The sequence below is a fragment of the Phacochoerus africanus genome, chromosome 3 (assembly GCF_016906955.1).
Source record: "Phacochoerus africanus isolate WHEZ1 chromosome 3, ROS_Pafr_v1, whole genome shotgun sequence".
NCBI classification, from domain to species: domain Eukaryota; kingdom Metazoa; phylum Chordata; class Mammalia; order Artiodactyla; family Suidae; genus Phacochoerus; species Phacochoerus africanus.
Genome location: NC_062546.1, coordinates 199,076,245 through 199,097,300, shown reverse-complemented (window position 1 = coordinate 199,097,300; position 21,056 = coordinate 199,076,245). Strand labels below are relative to the sequence as shown.

The window sequence follows — 21,056 nt, the reverse complement described above, 5'->3', positions numbered from 1 at the left end:
TCCATTTGCCAATTTTTTTTTTTTGTCTTTTTGCCTTTTCTAGGGCCGTTCCTGCGGCATATGGAGGTTCCCAGGCTAGGGGTCTAATCAGAGCTATAGCTACTGGCCTACACCACAGCCACAGCAACGCGGGATCTGAGCTGTGTCAACACCGGATCCTTAACCCACTGAGCAAGCGCAGGGATCGAACCCGAAATGTCATGGTTCCTAGTCGGATTTGTTAACCACTGAGCCATGACGGGAACTCCCCATTTGTCAATTTTTGAAAGTGTAGGTATCATCTGAGGCGCTCCCTCTCCCTTACAGTTTCTTTGTATTTTCTTGCTCAAGGCCATGTTTGTCTAGAGGCAAAAGCATTGCAGCCACTGCAGCAAAGGGTCCAGGCCCTGGCCTGTTTCAGCATCAAGACATTCGTTGCTTTTCCTTACAAGTCAGGGTCTCAGCCGGGAGGGTGGCAGTCAGAACCTTTTCTCTATATCCTTACCTGCTGGCACTCCCATCCTGTCACTGCTGGCCTCAGAGGCCATCCTGTCACTACTGGCACAGAGGGTAACACGATGGGGCGTGACTGCTGTCAGCTTAGCTCTCTGGAAGCGTCTCCCTCTTCTACTTGACTTCAAAAGATTTGGGTTTGCGGTCTTGTATTCAAGACCTATTCAAATTCAAACTATTTAAATTTCAGTTTGGTAGGGCCCCTGTTTCATCTAGATTTGCTTTTAACTTCCCCAGAAATTCAACCACCATGCACTTCGAGGAAGGCAAAATTACCTTTTGTTTTTCCCTCCGATGAATTTTTAGGTGGTGCAAAGAGAACACAAGGAACGTTTTCTCAGTAAAAACCTCCAACAAACCATCCGGGTTCCCCCGAAGCCCCGGCCCCTGGTGCAGCCCCCTTCTGCCCAATTCTATCCCCTCCACGCAGTGACCAGAGCAGCCCTTTGGCTATAAATCCTTCTGGCACAATTTCCATCTGCAGACACACAGCCTACCTGATACACGGTTCTGCTATTTGCTTTTCTCCCCCCAGTGTGTGTTTCTGTATCAGTGTATTCACCTTAGAACAGAAATCTGCATAATGTGTAACCCTCTCTCTCCAGTTTGTATCCTTTCCAGTGTTTCCAGATTTAAGAGACGAAGCTAGGAGACATATCTTTGTCCACGTTCCTGTGCAAGCCTGCAGGCTCTAAGGCAGCTGCCTACAGGGAGCACTGCTGGCTAGAAGGGTCCCGTGTATTTAACATTTTCACGCGGAACTGCCTTTCAGAAAAACCCATTTCCTCTCCCAACAGGGAGAGACCAACCCTTGCGAGTCTCCACACTCACACCGGAGCCAAGCCTTGGCTTCACCCATCACATTTTCCCCATCTGATAGGAAGGATACGCTCCCTCTTCTGCCCGTCATTTCCCAGTGACGCGAGGTGAGGGTTGAACATCTTTGCAAGTGTATCCTGGCTCCTCTTGGCCCCGCTTCCGTGAAACAGACTTTTACAATTCTCTCTTCATTCAAAAAAATGTGGTTGCTGTTATTCCATCATTGGTGGAAGCGTTTGTTTTTTAACCATATTCATTCTCGATCCCCTGACATTTCTTGCAAATTGCTTTCTCTGGAGATACTGCCTGTGCTTGCTTTTTCCACTTTGCTGCAGTCACTTTTTGGTACACAGACTTTTGCTCAATGGGGAACTTGGCCTTGACCCCCTGCCAGGCTGTGGGGGTGGGGCCGGGTGGGGTGTGTGTGTGTGTGAAGCAGGGGCCACCTTCACCTGCTCCTCAGCATCAGGTACTAAGGCACCTCATGGTTTTTTTTTAAGTCTGATGAGAAATGATGGGAAAAGGCTCTGTCTTCCCACCTTATTCAGCGCTCCTAAGGAGTTTCCCCGGCAGTGGCGTAATTTGAAATCTTTAGTCCTCAAATCAAAGGCAGGTGGGGGTTGGTGGGGCCGGTGCCCCTTATTGGGGGCAGTACCTGCGTGGTCAGTACTCTGACGGTCCAGCAGAGCGCTTCCTTCTGGGCCCATTGGGACCCTATTCCCCGCCCCCCCCCCCCATTTTATCCATCTCACCTTTCTAATCCCAAGGTGTTTACCTGAGGACGCGGACGCAGGCCCGGGGAGAGCTGCTGGTCAAACAGCCTCTGCAGAGACTCCAGGGAAGGAAGGGTCCGGTTGACTTCGCTGGGGGCAGAGGACAGGGTGAAAGTCAAGGGTTAGTGAGGACTCAGGAAGGCATCCCGCCACACAGGGGCTCCCGCTGGAGAAGTGGTGTGGTCACCTGCCGCTCCGGCAGAGGCAGAGATCCTTCCCAGAAGGACAACCCCGGGCAAAGCTCCAGGCCTGCCAGCCCCGGGCCACCTCCCAAGACCCTCGACTCCTTTCCGTCCCCCACCTGGACCAAACCGGAGCCCTGGGGTGTAGACCTGATCAGCTAGTAGCCTGTGGAAAATGTGAATCTAGAATCGCTTTGAAAGAATTGAGTAATCCACGGTCCCCAACCTTCAGTGTTTCTGAGAATCCTGTCTACACTGAGTGTTAACGATGCAAATGTCTGGGCTCCAACCTGACTTGGTCTGGAATCTGCATTTTAATTTTGTGCCCCAGGGGCTTCCGGTGCAGGTGTCTGCTTTTGGGTTTCAACCCCCTCCTCGCCCGCTGAGATGGACACCCAGAGATCTGTCACTGTCTAGTAGGCTAACAATTCCGATTATCTGGGCTTTATTGATGCTTTGTGCATTCTCATCTTCCTCTATTGCTTTAGGCACGGCAGGCAGACCATTCTGAGTTCTAGTTGTCATTTATTATCGTCGAAAACTGAACATTCTTAGTGGTTTCAAAATATTCTAACAAGTAAAGGTGCCCAACTCCATTGCTAGAGCTTTAGGTTATCTGGAGATGCTGGCGATGATAAGGCTGCTGTGAACGGCTTCGTTCATACAGCTCGTCTGAGTCTCAGGTACAGTTTTAGGATAACCAGAGATTATGGGTCTCAATCAACACTGCTAAGCCTTTGAGGGACCAATTATGTGGCTATGGGCACTATTCCTAAGTGCTATCCAAATTCTATTATTTTTCTTTTAGTTGGCATAGCAGTGCGTTTCAATACTGATGAATTGATTTGCATATCTTTAATCTCTAACGTCTTTAAATATTTTTCTACAGAGTTGGTTTTTAGCGTATTTCTCTTCATATAAACTGTTCATGTCCTTTGCCAGTTTTTTGGTGGGAATTTTGTTAGGTTTGGGGGTTTTTTGGCCACATCTGCAGCACGTGGAAGTTCCTAGGCAGGGAACTGAACCTATACCACAGCAGTGACAATGCCAGATTCTTAACCTGCTGAGCTGTCAGGGAACTCCTTTTTTTGGTATTTTTATATACATTAGTATAAACTCTTATTCTCCTTTTTATTTAATCTAGGTGTTGTAAGTGGGTTTTTTTTTTTTTTTTCCATTTTGTTGTTTTTATCCTAGGGCTGGATTTCATTATAAAGTGCCCTATAATCTTTTTTGGGGGGGCTGCACCCATGGCATGCAAAAGTTTCTGGACCAGGGATTGAACCCATGCCACAGCAGTGACAATGCCAGATCCTTAACCCACTGAGCCACCAGCGAACTCCAGTGCTTTATAGTGTTTAATTGCTCTATTTTTCATCCTTTCCTTGGTAATTTTTGCTTACCTTAGAAATTTATCATCCGTATTTACTGGTGAGCAATGACTTGCTTTTTTAAAATTGGTTTCTCACTCGCTCTTTTTAAAGTTATGTTACATGGGGGGTTGGGGAGCTTCTGCTGTTATGCATTTTTAATTCCTTGCTTCACTTGGAATTCTTAAAAAATGTGATAGAAATAAATTCAATTTTCTCCATATTGCTATTCAACTGCATTTGCCCTTTTCCCACCATTCTTATGGGCTGGTTCACTGCACGGTTCTTTTTAAATGTGGTGGGATGTGTTCCAGGCTCCCTGTCATTCATTCAGGAAAACTCCAGAGCTCATGTCCACGGTCTGACACATCGCACCCTTGCAAGGATGGTGTTTTAGCCTCCTGGCTTTGATTGGACATCCTTGGGACTCCTCTGGGGACCAAGGGCCAGGGAGGTAACTGGCCAGCAGACAGGGAAGGATGCGCTGGGCTGACAGGGTTGTTGGTTTCTATGCCACCTCTGCCACAGCTGCTCCGTCTGTCACACTGGGGTATTCTGTTTAAATTGTCATTTCATAAAGGATTTCCAGGCGTTTAAAAAAAAATTCTAAAGCACAAATTCAGTACATGCTTTAACATCAATAGTTCTCCCCTTTCAAAATGTTACCCTAGAAACGCAAGCACAAAAAAAGCAGAACCAAACAACCCCTCCCCAAATCCCTACAAAAAACAGAAGCACACATGCGCAAATGGAACCTTTAGGCTTTTTTTTTTTTTTTTTTAAATAATGCTGTTATTTTCTGTGTTTCTAACCTTTGTACAATTTTGAGAAATCTGGCTCTCAGATGTGTCTGGAGGTGTTGGTGACAATGACCAATGACACAGAGGGACTTGAGCTGGGAGATTTAAGGACTGATCTCATTATTCAGAGAGGGCTTGTCCGGGGAAGTTTCCATCAGCAGGGTCCCTGGGAAGCCTCTATCAGCTTCAGGTCACCAGCTCCAGGGAAAATGGGGAGCAAAGACAGAGAGGGCTGCCAGGAAGGTCAGATTGCAAAGACAGCCCAGCAGGGGCCCAGGGCCGGAGGGAGCATCTCCCCCCACCCCAACCCCCGCCGCCCACAGCAGAGAGCTACCCCCCACCTTGGCCTCAGAGTGACAGTTAACTGCTCCAGGATTCCCATTCAGTTTCCAGCCAGCACACTATTTCCCATCCCAGAAGGAACGTTCTGATGCCTTGCTGTTTTCTTAATTTTTTCCCCTCCGATTCTTTGCTTCAATAAAAATTTCTGATACAGTATTAAATAATCAGGTGATAATGGGTTTCTCTTTTTCTTTTGCTAAAATGTTTAACAGGATTTTTTTTTTTTAATGTCTTTTTAGGGTCACACCTGCAGCACGTAGAAGTTCCCAGGCTAGGGGTCAAATCAGAACTGCAGCTGCAGGCCTACACCACAGCCATAGCAACACCAGAGCCTTAACCCAATGAGTGGGGCAAGGGGTCGAACCCCCATCCTCGTGGAAACTGGGCGGGTTTATTACCACAGAGGCACCAGGGGAACTCCTATAATGGGATGATTTTCGTGTTTCCCTGTCGGGTGTAATTGGTTTGACATTGATACATACTGCATTCTATAAGGACGTATCCTTCTATGCCTTTTTAAAAAATAATTTTGAAGATTAGAAGTGACTTAAAAAATTTATCAGGTCTATTAGGACATCTATGCAAATGGTTCTTTCATCTCCTAATCTACTGCTAAATTAGTGTTTTCTTTTCTTCTCTTTCTTGGCCATGCCCATGGCTTATAAGAGTTCCCAGGCCTGAGACTGAACCTGTGCCACAGCAGTGACAATGCTGGATCCTTAACCCCTGAGGCACCAAGGAACTCTCTACAGAGTTTTCTTTATTTTGACTCATCTTTAGAGTGATTTCTTAGATAAAACTTACATTTTTCATATCACTAAATTATATTTTCTAGAATTATTACTGAAATATTGTACATTTTTACTAATAAATGGAGCTGGATATAGTTTATTTCAGGTTATTATCTTGATTAGGTTTTTGGATTTAAACTGTATTTTTCTTGAATATTGAATTATGCAATTTTTGAGCAATAATTTATAAATTAGGGTTTCTATTCCTTGACTATTCAAAGGAGGGTATGCATGGTAATTTTTAATGTCATATTTTATATAAAATATAAATATATATTTTATATAAAATATGTTTTATTTATAATTTGAAGATTTGCAGCCATGTAATTGTATCCTATGTTCTTTATTGATTTGTAAAACTTTTTTTTTTCTTTTTCAGATGGAACCATGGCATATGGAAGTTCCTGGGCCAGGGATCAAATCTGAGCTGCAGCTGACACCTACACCACAGCTGTGGCAATGCCGGATCCTTAACACACTGCACCACAGCAGAAACTCCTGATTTATATACCTTTGTTGCAAATTATCAAATCTCCTACATTTCTAGATTTTTTAAGTTTTTAAATTGACTTTTTTTTATAATTTATTTTTAACTGCTTTCCCCTTACTCTTTTCCTTTGCAGTTGTTGTCATTGTTCATTCTCTTAACAGAGATTTCTTAACGACACCTGTTGTGTTCACTGCTGTATCTCTGGCCCCTGGAACAGTAGCTGGCTCATAGCTGGCACACATTCAATCTTTGTTCATGAATAACAAATAGACAAATGTTTCCAGCACTTTGCTTGACCCTGGAAATATCAAGGCAATCAGGATATGACCCTTGATACCTTCGGGAGATTGAGAGCCTGGATGAAATTTATTTGTTTGACCCATTATTCCATCCCTGCCCTCCCACCCCCACCCCTAACACACTTTCCATAATAGAAGTCATTTAAAGCTATGGCTTTTCCTCCAAGGAGTGCTTTGGCTGCATCATCTAGAATGGATTACTCTAGATGTTTGAACCTGGAGGTTTGATTACTCCGGGTTCCCAAACATATCCCACGTAGGGTATCTTTTTGTCAATTTCCCTATTTAAATCAGCTGTGATTTAGGAGAAGATCTAAAAATGTCCAGATGGTTGAGTGGTTGTGGCTAGTTTTGTTATTTATTTCTATTTTCATCATACTGTGTTCTGGGAGTACAGAACAAACACTTTTGCTTTGGGTATATTCATATCCAGCTGCTCAGTAAGCTGCTGGGTTGTTATTTTTAGGTTTACCAGCACTCTAAAATTTGTGGGGAAGAGTTCTTGGAAACTTCTTGAGGTAAAGACCTATGATTAGTACATTTTTCATGATTTTTTAAAAAAAATTTGCAAGCTCTTGAGTGACATCTAGGTCGAGTAAATCCCAGGTCAGTAATCTTCTCCTTGGAGGTACTGCTTCGGAATTTTTATTACATCCTCAAGGAGTCTGAATAAATTTAAACATTATAATTTTTTAAAGCAACAGCGCTGTTCCTAATTATTTACTTTCTGAATTCATCTTCCCTTGTGGTTTGGAAGATTATAAGAAGAGGTTTAGGCAGGGCTATTTGGTCATTGTGTAACTGGATTTTTACGAGGCTTCTCAATACCTGGATTTAGCTCCTTTGTAAGCCCAGAAACATTTTTATTTCTTTTATACATTTAGTCATCAATTATGCATTATTTTTCCTGATTCTTGGAGAGCCCATTCGACCAGGTATAAATTGAATCTATGTGCCCTCTTCCAAAGACTATAACTTTTTAAATCACATCTTCTTTGCATATGCTTATTTAGTCCTCCTGTGTTTTCTATGTATACTTCCCTGACATTCTGCTCTGTTTTGTGATCTGCTTTTCACATTTGATTTGAAGACTATGGGTTTATCTCATGGCCTCCAATGAAGCAGTTGTAACGATGGTGAAGCAGTTTTGTTTTGGTTGGTTTGTTTCTTTATTAAAATTCGTACCTTGCTTCCACTTAATAGATAAAACACCCTTTCCCACACTCGAATGTTTTAAAATTCTCCTTGCAATTCTTCTCATTTCTCCACTTTAGGGGTGATCAAATATTTCCAGACTCTGAAGCCCTGATTCTTTCTTCTCTTTCTTTGTTAAAGTCTCTGTCTGGGTCTAGATGATCTAACGTAAGGGTACAAATCTTCCTTGAGCCCTTGTGCTGCTGAAGCGCTTTCTTTCAGATGCAGGTACTGACATTGCAATGCCATTTTTGCCAAGGAGGCTCTGGCACCACTTCTCACTCCTCAGTTCTCTGAGACCTTCCCATTCTCACCCTGGGCATTTGTGTTAGACCAAGTGGTCTGGGCGGACAAACCTGGCCACATTTCGGTGCCATCCTCAGCCTCTGTTCCAGCTCCTCCTCCTCTATCCCACCTCTAAACATCTACCCTGGGCCCCCTTCCCCTCCATCCTCACTGTGATGACCTTACTCCACTTGTCTCCCAGCTTCAAGTGCCAGATGCATGCGAATGACTCCCAGATACGTACCCTTAGACCAGAGGTCTCCTGGGCTCTAACTTCCTGCACTGACTCCTTGGTTGGTAGCTCAGCGCATAGGATGCATAATAGAACCTCAAGTCAATGGCAGCTCAGAGAAAGATGCCCCCACCTCCACCCCTCCTCCTTGACTTTCTATATCTAAGTAACTGGCATCACTCACCACTCAGCTGCTCATGTTGAAAACCCAAGAGTCACCCTTAATTCATCTCCCCTGACCAACTGGACATCCCTCTGCCAGCTCTGCCGTCCACATACCCCAGGTCACACCAGCTCTCAGTCCCATGTGCTTCCAAGCTTTGGGTCATTTCGCTAATATCTATCACCTATTCCCATGGCCCTGTTTAAACCCAGGACTCAGCAGGATGCGAAACAGACACAAACCCCCACCTCTTCTCTATTCCCTTCTCAAGCGCCACCATGATGTCACCAATACAGCACTTCCCAACTGTCTCCTGCTTTGGGTCTGCCTCCTAGGATCCAATCTCCAGAGTCCTAACTCAGATTACAGCACAATCTGGACACCTTCTCCAGGGCCTTGGGAGGCCTCACCTGATGTGGCTCCTGTTAGCGTTGCCCGATACAACACAGGACACCCCGTTAAAGTAGAATTTCAGATTAACAATGGATAATCCACTAGCATAAGTATATCCCAATATCATGTGGTATATACTTGTGCTAAAAAGTATTTGCTGTTTATCTAAAGTTCAGACCGAACTGGGCATCCTTATCTGGGCACCTCCACCTGACTCTTGCCACCCTCCACTCCTAATGCTTTCCTTCACTATTTATGCTCCAGCCACACAGATGTTCTTTCTGTTCCTTGAAGGCTGGCCTCACTCCCATCTCAGGACCTCCCTCTTGCCACTGAGGTCCCAGCTCTGTCACCTCCTCCGAGAGGCCTCCTCAAACCCCAAAGGACATTAGCCCCTCCCCACCCAAAATCTCTCCCTTACTTTTTCCGGTTTTATTTTGTCATGATGTTTACTAAGATTATCTTGTTTATTTACAGACTTAATCGACAACTGCACTCCTCACTAAGAGGTCAGCTCCAACAGGGTCTTGTCTGTTTATTTTACTTTGTTTTGGCTCCACCTGCGGGGTATGAAAATTCTGGGCCAGGGATCGAACCTGCACCATGCCAGTGACCCAAGCCGCTGCAGTATAACAGTGGATCTTTAACCTGCTAGGCCACCAGGGAATGCTGCCTGACAAGGTGTAAAAGAGCAGGGACCTTGTGCATTGTGTTTATTGCTGGACCCCAGCACCCAGATCTCGGGGGAGTCTCTCCGTACATATTTGTTAAGTGAGTGAATGACTGAAAGCATGCATCGAAGACCTCGTCCAATCAAAGCCATCTGGAAACTACAAGTTTATGGTCAGTTCCATGGATCAGCATCTGCAGGGATGGAAGGGGGATACGAAACATAATTTTGTTCCTAAGGTTTTCTAAAAGTCCACCCCTGGGCTAAACAAGTCTCCAAGCCTATCACTTTGCCTGTGAAGGAAAGACAAACCAGGGTGCGGGGAAATTAGAACCTCACAGCATCTCTACTTCGAACTGGAAGTTAACTGCTCAGTACAGAAAGGTGTGGAAAACTAGAGAACTAGCCACCCTGAGGAAGCTGCTGTCAACCCCTAAGAATGAGGTGACCCAGATTCTAGCAAAGTCCAGGTAGCAATACAGGGTTGGGGAAATACGCTGAATGATGGGGGGGAGGGAGGCAGGTGGAGAGACTGAAAGGTCTATTTCCTCCTGGGAAAGGAAGCCTCAAATAACAGGATCCTCTCTGGAGCAGAAATAAAAGCTTGTAACCAGTCATCATGAAATTATGTTTCTTAAAAAGAAAGTACCAGGTATGTTGTTTTCCCAGCACAGGATACTTTAGAAACAATGTATACCAACAGCACCACATGGAAAAATATCTCTCCCTGGAAATCTATAAAAACAGTGACCCTGAGTCCATTTGGCTGAAATGGCATTAGTTGAAAGCCCATTCACTGATATGAAACCTGACTGGCCAATTTGACGAGTGCTCCATTTGTCAAAGAAAGTATTTGTTAAATTTACCAAAGGTACTGACTGCACTTTTCTGAGGCTTTAAAAGGAGAGTTCAATTTGATTACTGATGATGAAAGATCTTTTTCCCATATTAACTAAGCTAAGATAGATATGGCACCAGAGACACCGGCGAAAGAATTTTGAAAATGCTGTCTGTGTAAGAAAACTCAAGACATCAGAGGCTGAGAAAAACTCACCCCCGTGAAATGCTATTTTCGCAACCACAATGTTGACTTTTCATTTGCAGTAGGATTGTTTTGGATCCTTGGGGTTTCTTTCAGGTGCTTTCGAATGATATTTTGTATTGCTTCAAGCATTTAAAATTTGCTTTTGCCAATTCTTCAGCTAGCCTATCAGCCTTCATCGTGCACTTCTAACGATTAAAATGTAATTACACTGGAAGTTAATTTTAATGCTAATGGCATTAAAACGCATCAAAGAAACTGGGATTTTTACCCATTGGTCTGTCTATGATTTCAGTATCAGAAGACTGACGTTTTGGTAAACTGGCTCACTTTAAAAACCAGCCAGTCTTGGGCCATCACGACCCACGCAGAAAACTGGCTGATTTTAATGTATTTCCTCTTGATGCTCTTATGTGCTTATTGAATGTACTGGCTGCAGCAAAAGGACCAGTAGCAGCGCAAACCTTAAGTGCTGGATGCTGAGCAAGTGTGGAAAGGCTGGCAGTGCCCACCCCTTCCCATGGCAACTGGCCTCAAATTAACTTTAGTTTAAAAAACAAAAACAAAACCCAAAACCACCACCTCCAAGTTCAAATATCATGAACACAAAATCTCCTGCAGAAGATTATCCTGCGTGGGACAGCCAGGCAGAGAGCAGGGGTCACCCCGTGGAGCTGGTTCTCCTGCCCCCCACCCCAGCCCCCAGGGGCAGCCGTTACCCATAGAGTTCCTTGCAAAGGAGCGCGGTCAGTTTCTTCAGGTGAGGGAGACTGGAGGAGCCCGACTTGGCAAAATCAGAGTCCAGGGTGAGCTGGGTGCTTACATAATCCTGGATGGCTTTCAGGTGCTCTTCTGGAAGCCTGAAAAGAATACAATGACAGGCTTATTCTATGTCTTTAGCCACCGACAGGAAGAAGAAGAAATCCGCATTCTCAGAGTCTCCTGATGAGACACCCGCCACCAGGAGCACCTTCGCACACCTGGGTCTTACTCAAGGGGTGCAGACCGGGTCAGACACGAGTCAAGGACTCGGGGAAAGGGGTTGCCTCTTAACCCACCATAAAGGCTTCTACCCAAGCCTGTGTGTGCAAGTGATTCTGGCTGGGGATGGGGACTGTTTATCTTTTGAAAAGGAGACAAAACAGATTTGAAAATGTACAGAGGACTTGTTTTCCTGCTCCCTCTATGCCTCCAGGCAGGATCTGCTTGCTCAGTGACGCGCTAGTCCAGAGATGGCTAATGTTCCAGCTCACAGGCCAATTCCAAGTTCACAGCCAAAGCCCCTGGGAGCTCTGGGCTGAGGAGGCACCAAGTCCTCCTGGGCTCTGAGGGGACATCCCCGTGATGAGTGAAGGAGGTGGGGGGATGGTAGTGGCAACTTAAGAGCCTGCCCTTTGCACCACCCACCCCTGCTTCCGAGGCAGCAGGCAGGACCAGTCCTTACACAGGATGGCCCAGCAGAAGCAGAGCCCAGGCCTCTTGGCACCGGGGCCACCACCGAGGTCTGATCATCCTTCTAGAAGTTCTAGCTCCTGGCACTGTTTCTTTCTGGATAACAGCTGAGGTTTTGTTCCATAATAATGATCGCTCAATCACAGTGAGCATTTCCTAAGTATAACATACCCGTCACTCTGCTTAGCACTTAGCTCCTTTTCTCTTTAATCCACAAATGGATGTTATGAGTCAGATGTTAGTAGTATTCCTATTTTTTATTGTCTTTTTGTCCTTTTAGGGCCGCACCTGCGGCATATGGAGGTTCCCAGGCTAGGGGTCGAATCGGAGCTGCAGCTGCTGGTCTATGCCAGAGCCACAGCAATGCCAGATCTGAGCCATGTCTGCGACCTACACCACAGCTCATGGCAACGCCAGATCCTTATCCCACTGAGCAAGGCCAGGGATCGAACCCGCAATCTCATGGTTCCTAGTCAGATTCGTTTCCACTGCACCACGATGGGAACTCCAGTATTATTTCAATTTTACAAACAAGGAAGCAGAGATGCAAGGATATTGATGTACGTGTGTGAAAAAATTATCACAAGCCTTAAATAGCTTCATTCCAGCCTTGACATATGATCAAGTTGAAGCTAGAGGTCACAGTTTTTTCCTGTAGAATCTTTGAAAGAAATCGATGGCTGTTGCTCTTAAGATGGAGAGGAAGTGGATTAGCCATTCTGACTTATTAGGATTATGAAGTCAGCAACTATTCACAGAGCAGTAGTTATAATATTTAAGTTTAGGCTATATTCTGAGTCTTGACGTAAAAATACAGTTTTTGCCTCAGTCTGTTTTACTGAAAAGGACAAAAATCTCCCCTACAGCATTTATATATATATATATTTTAACAATTCTTTTTATTTTTTTGTTTTTTGAGGACCGCACCTATGGCATATGGAGGTTCCCAGGCTAGGGGTCTAATTGGAGCTGTAGCCGCCGGCCTACACCAGAGCCACAGCAACGCCAGATCCGTGCCGGGTCTGCGACCTACACCACAGCTCAGGGCAACGCCGGATCCTTAACCCACTGAGCAAGGGTAGGGGTTGAACCTGCAACCTCATGGTTCCTAGTCGGATTCGTTTCCACTGCGTCATGAAGGGAACTCCCTTTTTTTTTTAAATGAGAGTTGAAACATTTATTTCAGGTTCTCTCTTGGATTTTTTTTTTTTTCTTTCTTTTTTTGCCACCCAGGCAGTATGTGGAAATTTCAGGGCCAGGAATCAAACCTGCACCACACAGCAGTGACCAGAGCCACAGCAGTAAGAACGCAGGAGCCTCAACCTGCTAGGCCATCAGAGGACTCTCGTATTTTAACAATTCCAATATCTACTGGCTTGTAACTTTGAGGTTACCAGTACTTGCTTTAGGAAGCTATATTTGTTAAAAGGTTTATTATAGAAGTGTTGGTGTTGGCGTTGTGGCTCAGAGGTAACAAACCTGACTAGTATGCATGAGGATGTGGGTTCGATCCCCGGTCTCACTCAATGGGTTAAGGATCCAGCATCGCTGTGAGCTGTGGTGTAGGTCACACACGGAGCTCAGATCCTGTGTTGCTGTGGCTGTGGTGTAGGCCAGTGGCTATAGCTCTGATTCGACCCCTCGCTTGGGTATTTGCATATGCTGCGGATGTGGCCCTAAAAAGACAAAAAAGAAAAAGAAAAAAAAAGGAAAGAAAAGTGCTGACATAAAGATGTCAATTGTTTATCAGAGAAGGTGGATTTTACTCAGCTGTCTTGCGTTAATGATGACCTAACTGATTAGATCTAATTAACTTGCACAAAAGATCAGGCAGCTTGTCTCATAATCGAGAACAATCTGAAGGCAGTTGTCTGTGTACAAAGCTATTTTCCAAGCATCGGAGACTAACTTTCAGACACAAGGCAGAATCTTGGTTTGTCATGACCCAGAAGAGGCCTGAGGGCAGGCACCTTGTCACCATGGTTGCTCCACTGTGCTCCACTCACACCTCCCGCTCCCCCCATCTGCAAGCAGAGGTCTCAGGTGAGTTTTACTGCCCTGTGTCAGCTGAGAAACCAAACCCGAGAGGGCGTGCCTCCGTGCTCACCAGCCCTTGGCTGTCCCCACCCTCTTGGGAGGCTGCTGGAGGCTTGGCTGAACCCCTCATCCTGCCCCTCTGGGCCCGAGTCTCCGGGGAACACCTGTCCCTAAAGAGGAGGGACTGACGAGGAGATGGAGCCAATGGAACACATGGAGGCTCCGGAGGAGCGGGGCAGCGATGGCACCATGGGGCACCCTTCCCTGCTCCCTCAGGGCCTGCCCTGCATTTAGCATCCAAACCTGGAGAGAAGTAGGTCTCAGGGGAGCTGAACAATGGGCTGTGCAGGGACTATTTTAATAAGCATTTGTTACGGACCGGGATTATCATGATAATGAATCAGCATACTCTAAGCACTGGACATTTAGCTTCGGGATAAATAGCACAAGGTTCAGGGAGTGCGCAGCCTCTGACCTGCGGCTGGAGAAGAATTAGAGGGCTGTCAAGGTGGGAATATGAAGACACCAGGTATCTTAGCAACTGGTGGCTTGTGTGTCCCTTCAGGCATTTCCTTTGTATTTTGCCAAATCAGATGGTAGGTGAGCAGCCCTGGCTGCCTCAAATTAATCTTTCAAGTTGGAGATGTTGCATTAACCCTGCTGGGGTCAGGAGGGGCGAGTTCTTACGAAGAAGCAAAAATGTTTTAAAATGATTCATGCATGGAATGTCTGTGTACTAATTCATTCTTTCGACACATATCTAGGGTGCACCAACGCCGTGCTGGGCACAGGGGACAGTTTCCTCCATGGAGCTTCCTGCCAGTAGAAGCCATCCTCTTGGCGTGTCTTAAAGCCAGGGCCCCTGATGTGCAAAATAAGCAACGCCCTCTCAGGCAATTCCCCCTGCCCCCGGCCCCAGCCTCGCCTCCCACCATCCAGCCGCGGCAGTGCTGGGGCAGTGCCAGGCCTGCTAAGGGAGGTGAAGAAGCTGCAGGACCTCAGCCACGTGGACCACACACATGGGACCAGCCCCCGAGGACCCGGGATCAAGGTGAGGGAAACGAACTACATCTCGCACCTTTCACCACAAAGAAGGGAGAGCCATGCTGTGCAGACCCCATAGTCCACACCGCACAGGGAACTACTGCTCTGACCCATTTCCTGGTGACAAGGAAGGTGGCCTCCTTTGAAGGGGGCCCAGAGCAGGAAAGGGCTGCGTGGCAGGTCCCGGCTGCAGGGCTGGCAGCTCCTCCGCTCGGACCATCTGAGTCGATGGACTGCACGGAGGGGGAGGTATTTGTGGTGGAAAGATGACGTGTGAGTTCCTGGCAGGCCCCAGCAAAGGGGTCACAGCACAGGCCAAGTCTGAAGCAGGGCTGTGCGTTTGCAGCAGAGAAGCACCTGTTTTTGCAGAACCAGCTCTGGCCACACGGCGGGGTCTGGTGGAGAGGGAGCATCCGAGCTGGGCCAAGTGGTGCCTGGGCAGCCAGCGCTGCCCCGTGGGCCTGACTCCCTCAGACCCACTGTCGGGAGGCCCGGGGGCTCTAGAGCAGCCCGTCCTAGGGGCCGAAGGGGTGCCTCCAGGCAAGGGCGCACGGTGAGCTGCCGTGTGTCGTGGTGCCTGAGGCTGGCCTCAGAGGGGACCCGCCAGGTGTGGACTCACCCGCTGGTGTCCATGCTCTGCAGTCGCTGAAACAAGGTCTCCGAGAGACTCGGCCGGCTGACCTCGGCGGCTCGAAGATTCTCGCTTGGGAGAGGGGCCTCCTTGGTCTCACAGGGCGAGGCGGATAAGGGGATGTTTCTGGGTGGCAGCTCGGGCGGAGATAGGACACCTTCTACCCGAGAGAAGAGAGATGTGCTCAGCGCCCCCTCCCTCGGGATCATGGCCTCTGGGGAGGACTGCGCGGCCACCCCCGGGGCCCTCTGTGATCCCGCCCCCCAACACCAGGGCCAGGCCACTGGACCCAGCTACAGACCTATCTGTGCCCGCACTGTCCCCTCCTGTCTCCACTCCCTTGCCAGGCGACTCCTGGACTCAATGAGGGGTCTGCGGAGGGCAGGGACCTGGCCTTGGTGGCTTCTGGCCCGTGGCCTGGCACAGAGTTTGTTCCATTGAGGCACTCTGCAAGCACCCGCTGGGGTCACATGGCCTCTGGGCAGGGCTGCTAGCCTTGGAGGGGTAGAGCCAGCAGGCTGGGCAGCTTAGCAGGACAGCCAGCTTGGGGCTGAGGCGGGGGCTGGGGACCAGCTGATGGAGGGGCCAGGGTGGTGGTGGCGGGGCAGGTGCAGGCAGGCTGCAGACACACGGCTCCTCTCTCTCCCACCCTGGGCCCCTTCCCTCTGCGCCTTCTTCTCAGCCCCCCTCCTTCCTCTCTCCCCCACCCCCCGATCCCGGGGAAAATGAGAAAGCCAGGGGTTCCCTCCACCCAGGGACCTGAGATTGGAAACAAATGACTTGCACTTGGCCTGGGGGATGGGACTCCTGCCATTCACCTTGAAAACTTCCATCCAGCACGTACCACAAGTGGGAGAGGGTCCTGAGCCCCTGGCGTCCACGACCTCCTATGCGAAGCCTCTTTGCACATTGAATGGCTGCCCCACGGCCCTGGCCACAGAGCTGCCCAGGGACGTCCTCTTTAAGGGACACGTCCTTCACTTCCTCCCCTGGCCTGGGCTCTTTCAATGGTTCTGGGTTTGTCCTGAGCCCCATGGGGACGGGCAGGACCCTGAGGAGACCTGAGCCAAATTGGACCCTTGGAGGGGAGCAGGGGAGGAGGAGGAGGCGAACATCACATTGCTCGAGTTCGAGCTGACAGTGGGTGCTGTTTGGAGAAGGGAGGCCAGCAGTCATGAAAGGGGGTTCCTTTCCAGCTCTTGCAGAAAGCGTTGGGGGTCTTTTTCTAGATGGCCTTGCCCAGAGGCAGAAAAGCTGGCCTGAGAGGGAAATGAGGGGGATCTTTCTGCAGGACGGCTTTTCAGTGGTGACACCAAGCCTGGGCTCCTGGGGACGGCTGGGGGACATGCGGCCCATGCACGGTGCTGCTGAGTGACCCTGGGCTCACGCGTGGATACTTTGCTCTGGCTATTTCAGAGTTTACCCCTGGACGAGGCAGCGAGAGCTGTGCACTCACTCAGAGTGGTTCTCCAGGGAGGCGGGAGGAAGGCAGGCCGGCCCCTGGACAGAGGTGAAAGGCCACCTAGCCTATGGTGGGCAGCAGCCAGGGATGGGTGGAGCCAGGCCAGGGACCACCGCATCTCTGGTCTAATTTGCCCTTTGGTGGAGACTATGGGGGATCTCGCTGGTTCCAGGCCCTGGGACTTAGGAGGAGCCCTGGGCAGTCCAGAGGGTCAATGTTGCGTCTGAGGGTTTTCTTTCTCTTTTTTTTTGTCTTTTTGCCATTTATGGAGCCCCTCCCATGGCATATGGAGGTTCCCAGGCTAGGGGTCAAATCAGAGCTGCAGCTGCTGGCCTATGCCCGAGCCACAGCACACAGCAACACAGGATCCGAGCCACATCTGTGACCTACACCACAGCTCACAGCAACGCTAGATCCTTAACCCACTGAGCAAGGCCAGGGATCGAACCCACAACCTCATGGTTCCTAGTCGGATTCATTAACCACTAAGCCATGATGGGAACTCCTGAGGGTTGTCTTTTAGGACATGAGTTTTGAGGGGGAAAAGGAGGTCAGCTCTGGGCCATAGTGCCTCGCTCTGTGCTCTGTCCCTGGTTCTCACATACCTTTTAAGGGGTGTACTGTTTTTTTTTTTCTTTTAATGAAACATCTTTCCCTGCCTTCCAGTTTGGTGCCAGGATCTCCTCCCTCATTCTCTTCATAGCAGAATTCAGCTAGTTATTTTGACAATGAGATATATATATATATCTCTTTTTAGGGCCACACCTGCGGCATATGGAGGTTCCCAGGCTAGGGGTTGAATCAGAGCTACAGCTGCCAGCCTATACCACAGCCACAGCAACACCAGATCCAAAGCTCACAGCAATGCTGCATCCTCAACCCAGTGAGCAAGGCCAGGGATTGAACCCACATCCTCATGGATGCTAGTCAGATTCCTTTCTGCTGAGCCGTGATGGGAATGCCAACAATAATTTTTTTGTCTTTTTTTTTTTTTTTTTGGGCCCCACCGGTGGCATATGGAAGTTTCTGGACTAGGGGTCAAATCAGAGCTGCAGTTGCCAACCTACGCCACAGTCACAGCAACACTGGATCCTTAACCCACTGAGTGAGGCCAGGGATCGAACCCACATCGTCATGGATACTAGTCAGGTTCATTACCACTGAACCAAAGTGGGAACTCCTTGACAACGATTTTAACTGTGTTTATTGAGTGCTTACTATGTACTAGGCTCTGGGATCTATGTTGATGAACTCATGAGATGACACCCTGAGAGATGGATATTATTATTATTAATTAATTTTTTTTTTAGGGCTGCACTCGTGGCATACGGAAGTTCCCAGGCTAGGTGTTGAATCAGAGCTGCAACTGCTGGCCTACACCGCAGCCATAGCAATGTAGGATCTGAACTGCGTCTGTGACCTATACCACGGCTCACGGCAAGGCCAGATCCTTAACCCACTGAGTGGGGCCAGGGATGGAACCTGCATCCTCATGGATAGTGGCTGGGTTCATTACGGCTGAGCCACAGTGAGAACTCCAAGATGGATATTATTTTTAGTATCGCTTTAAGAGGAGTCTGTGGTTCAGAGAGGTTAAAGAATTCACCCAAGGTCACACAGCTAAGAAGCTAGGGAGCAGGAAGTCTGACCCAGGTCTAACCCCAGAGCCTGTGTTCCTAACTTGTCTTTAACCACCATGTCACACCCTCTGATAACCGGACTATAAGCACTAGAAGTGAGATACTGAAGTGAGCGAAACACCCCAGAATGTCACCATGGGACTTAGGTGGTGGGGTCCCAAAGGCAGTGCTGGGCTCCTGCCTTCCCCTCCGTCTTCCTACCTGTCTCCTCCTCTGGCTCATCGCACGCGTCCTCCTCTTCCAGCGGCACAGGGTACTGCAGGTGGGTCACCAGGCCCATGTTCTCCTTCTTGTAAAACTCGATGAGCTGGTCCAGCTTGGTGAAGAATCTCATGGGGACGCCTTCGGACGCCTGAGGACAAATCCCAGACAGAAGCCCAGTGAACTGGCTGGAACATTACCCAACCACAAAGGCCACCTGCAGCAAAGACCAGCGAGCTGAGGGAGTGACCACAGTCCAGAAAAAGCCCCGGGCGCCTACTCAGGGCCTGCCCACCACGCCCACACCCTCACCTCCTGTGACCAGCTGCCCTGAGAGCTATTTGCAAAAGGCACACATAGGACAGTTTTAAAGATTTTTTTCTTTCAGCTTTTTTTAAACTTTTATTTTTTTGTTACAAAAGTTATGCATTTTTTTTATTATGGAAAAATGTTAAATATGGAATTTAAAAAAAGAAATTACCTATAATTCTAGAACCTCAAGAGACCTATTTTCTACAGTTTAGAATATAGACTTGCGTGTGCGAGCGCGCGTGTTTGGTGGGGGAATTATACCTCCCCCCGCCCCACCAAGATCATTTATTTTAAACACAGGAAAAATCTATTCTAGCAATTGATTTGTTTTTATATTTTTTCATTCGATATAATTTTCTTTTATCAAAACTCCTAAAATGATCAAGGCAGCACAAAAATCTTCCCTGATTTGTATCTGCTGCTGATGACGTAGGAGTGGGAGGGTAATTCTCCTGGGCTGTTGCAGTGCCCTGGGGCCAGCCCTCTTTCTTATCTCTCTGTAGATCCAGCAGGAACTCAAGGTGGTCCCTGGGCAGCCAGACCAGCCTACCGAGGCCCCGCCCCCACCGAGACCCCATCCACCGAGGCCCCGCCCACACCAAGGCTCCACCCCTGTGATTCCCTTTAGTGGGCTCTTAGGCAGCAGAGTAGGATGGAGAATGGCAAGCAGGAAGCTTTAGGTCTCTCAGTGCTACTTCGGTGGACAGGATGAGGCAGGGTGTCCTTGGTGCAGCCAAGACGATGCTGAGAATGAGGTAGCTGGGCTCCAGAGAAGAGCAGCGTGCCTGGGGCAGCTAGATAGGAGCAAAGGGTCATGCTGCTGGTGGGGGCCGGGTCAAGCACCAAAGAGGTGCCTCCCTGACTCTCTGTGGGGCTTCCCGGGCCTTGAAGGAGCCTGGTCCTATCACTAAGTGCCCGGGACTCATCCCCATTATGGTCACAGCCATGATGTCAACAACAATTGTGTAATTTAAAAATGAGTTTGGAAGAGGCTAGCTTTGGAGTTGGAGGTCAGGGGCCCAGCTACTTCTCTTGGGGCTGCCAGCCGAAGGGAATGGGACCCATTGCACATGGGAGAGGTGAGCAGGGAAATGGGGTGGGGTCTGGGCTGAGCGTGGCTGGACCATCTTGACTCACCCGGGTTCAAGTCCGAGTTCCTATGGCTCTACGGTGGCTGGCATTGATATGGGAGGTCAGCGGGGTTGGGAGAACGGACACGGCTGGATGCCCCAGACTGGGACAGGCACACACATCGGGAGTGGACCAGCACTCCGACCTGAGCCCCGTTCCCGGTGGTAACCCCAAGTCATGGCAAGGATGGGCTTGCCTCCAACGAGACTTCACCTCTGTCACCCACCTTCACTCAGGCTCTACTCTGGCCTCCGTCTCCCTGTGTCTCCACCTCTCTCCCACGTGCATTTGTGTGTGCAATGCAGTACACACATGTAGGACTTTCTACACGAGGGCACATGTGAGTTTGAGCGTGTGGCTTGAGCTATTTAGTAACTTGAGAGAGTTTAACGAAAGGGGGCTTTGAGTCTTTGCAATAAATTTGCTAACGTTTCCCAAAGCCCACAGTAAACGATCTCCTTCAAGCATTACTGAGCCAGAGGTATCTGAGTCGTGGCCGCCAGGCCTTCTAAAAACTACCTGAAGTAGGTTCCAAACCCAAAGTGAGCGGAATAACAAAAATACTGTGACATGACATAGGGTCGATGAACTCGATTCAGTTAATGCCATCATGACATGTGTCATCCTGTCAAAAGAATTTACAGCTCATGGGTGACAAGCCATTAAGGTGTATGGAAAAAGGATGTGAAAATATCAAAGAATGTCAACGTGAAACAACTCACGTGTGCGTCTAGAAAAGGGTTCCCAGTGGCAGGATGTCTGGGGAACGTGTCTGAGAGAGCGTGTGAGCTGTGGAAATTTAGCTGCAC

At 48.4% G+C, this 21,056-nt stretch overlaps 1 protein-coding gene across 1 annotated transcript in view; it reads right to left on the bottom strand.

Moving 5' to 3' along the window:
• INPP5D (inositol polyphosphate-5-phosphatase D) overlaps positions 1-21,056 on the bottom strand; it is a 125,719-nt gene that overhangs the window by 53,381 nt on the left and 51,282 nt on the right. Inside the window, exons 3-6 of the mRNA XM_047773787.1 lie at positions 18,805-18,955; positions 15,490-15,661; positions 11,057-11,197; positions 2,087-2,174 (exon numbers count right to left, since the gene is read on the bottom strand). Of these exons, the coding sequence (XP_047629743.1) occupies positions 2,087-2,174; positions 11,057-11,197; positions 15,490-15,661; positions 18,805-18,955 (552 nt within the window). The remainder of the gene's footprint in view (positions 1-2,086; positions 2,175-11,056; positions 11,198-15,489; positions 15,662-18,804; positions 18,956-21,056) is intronic.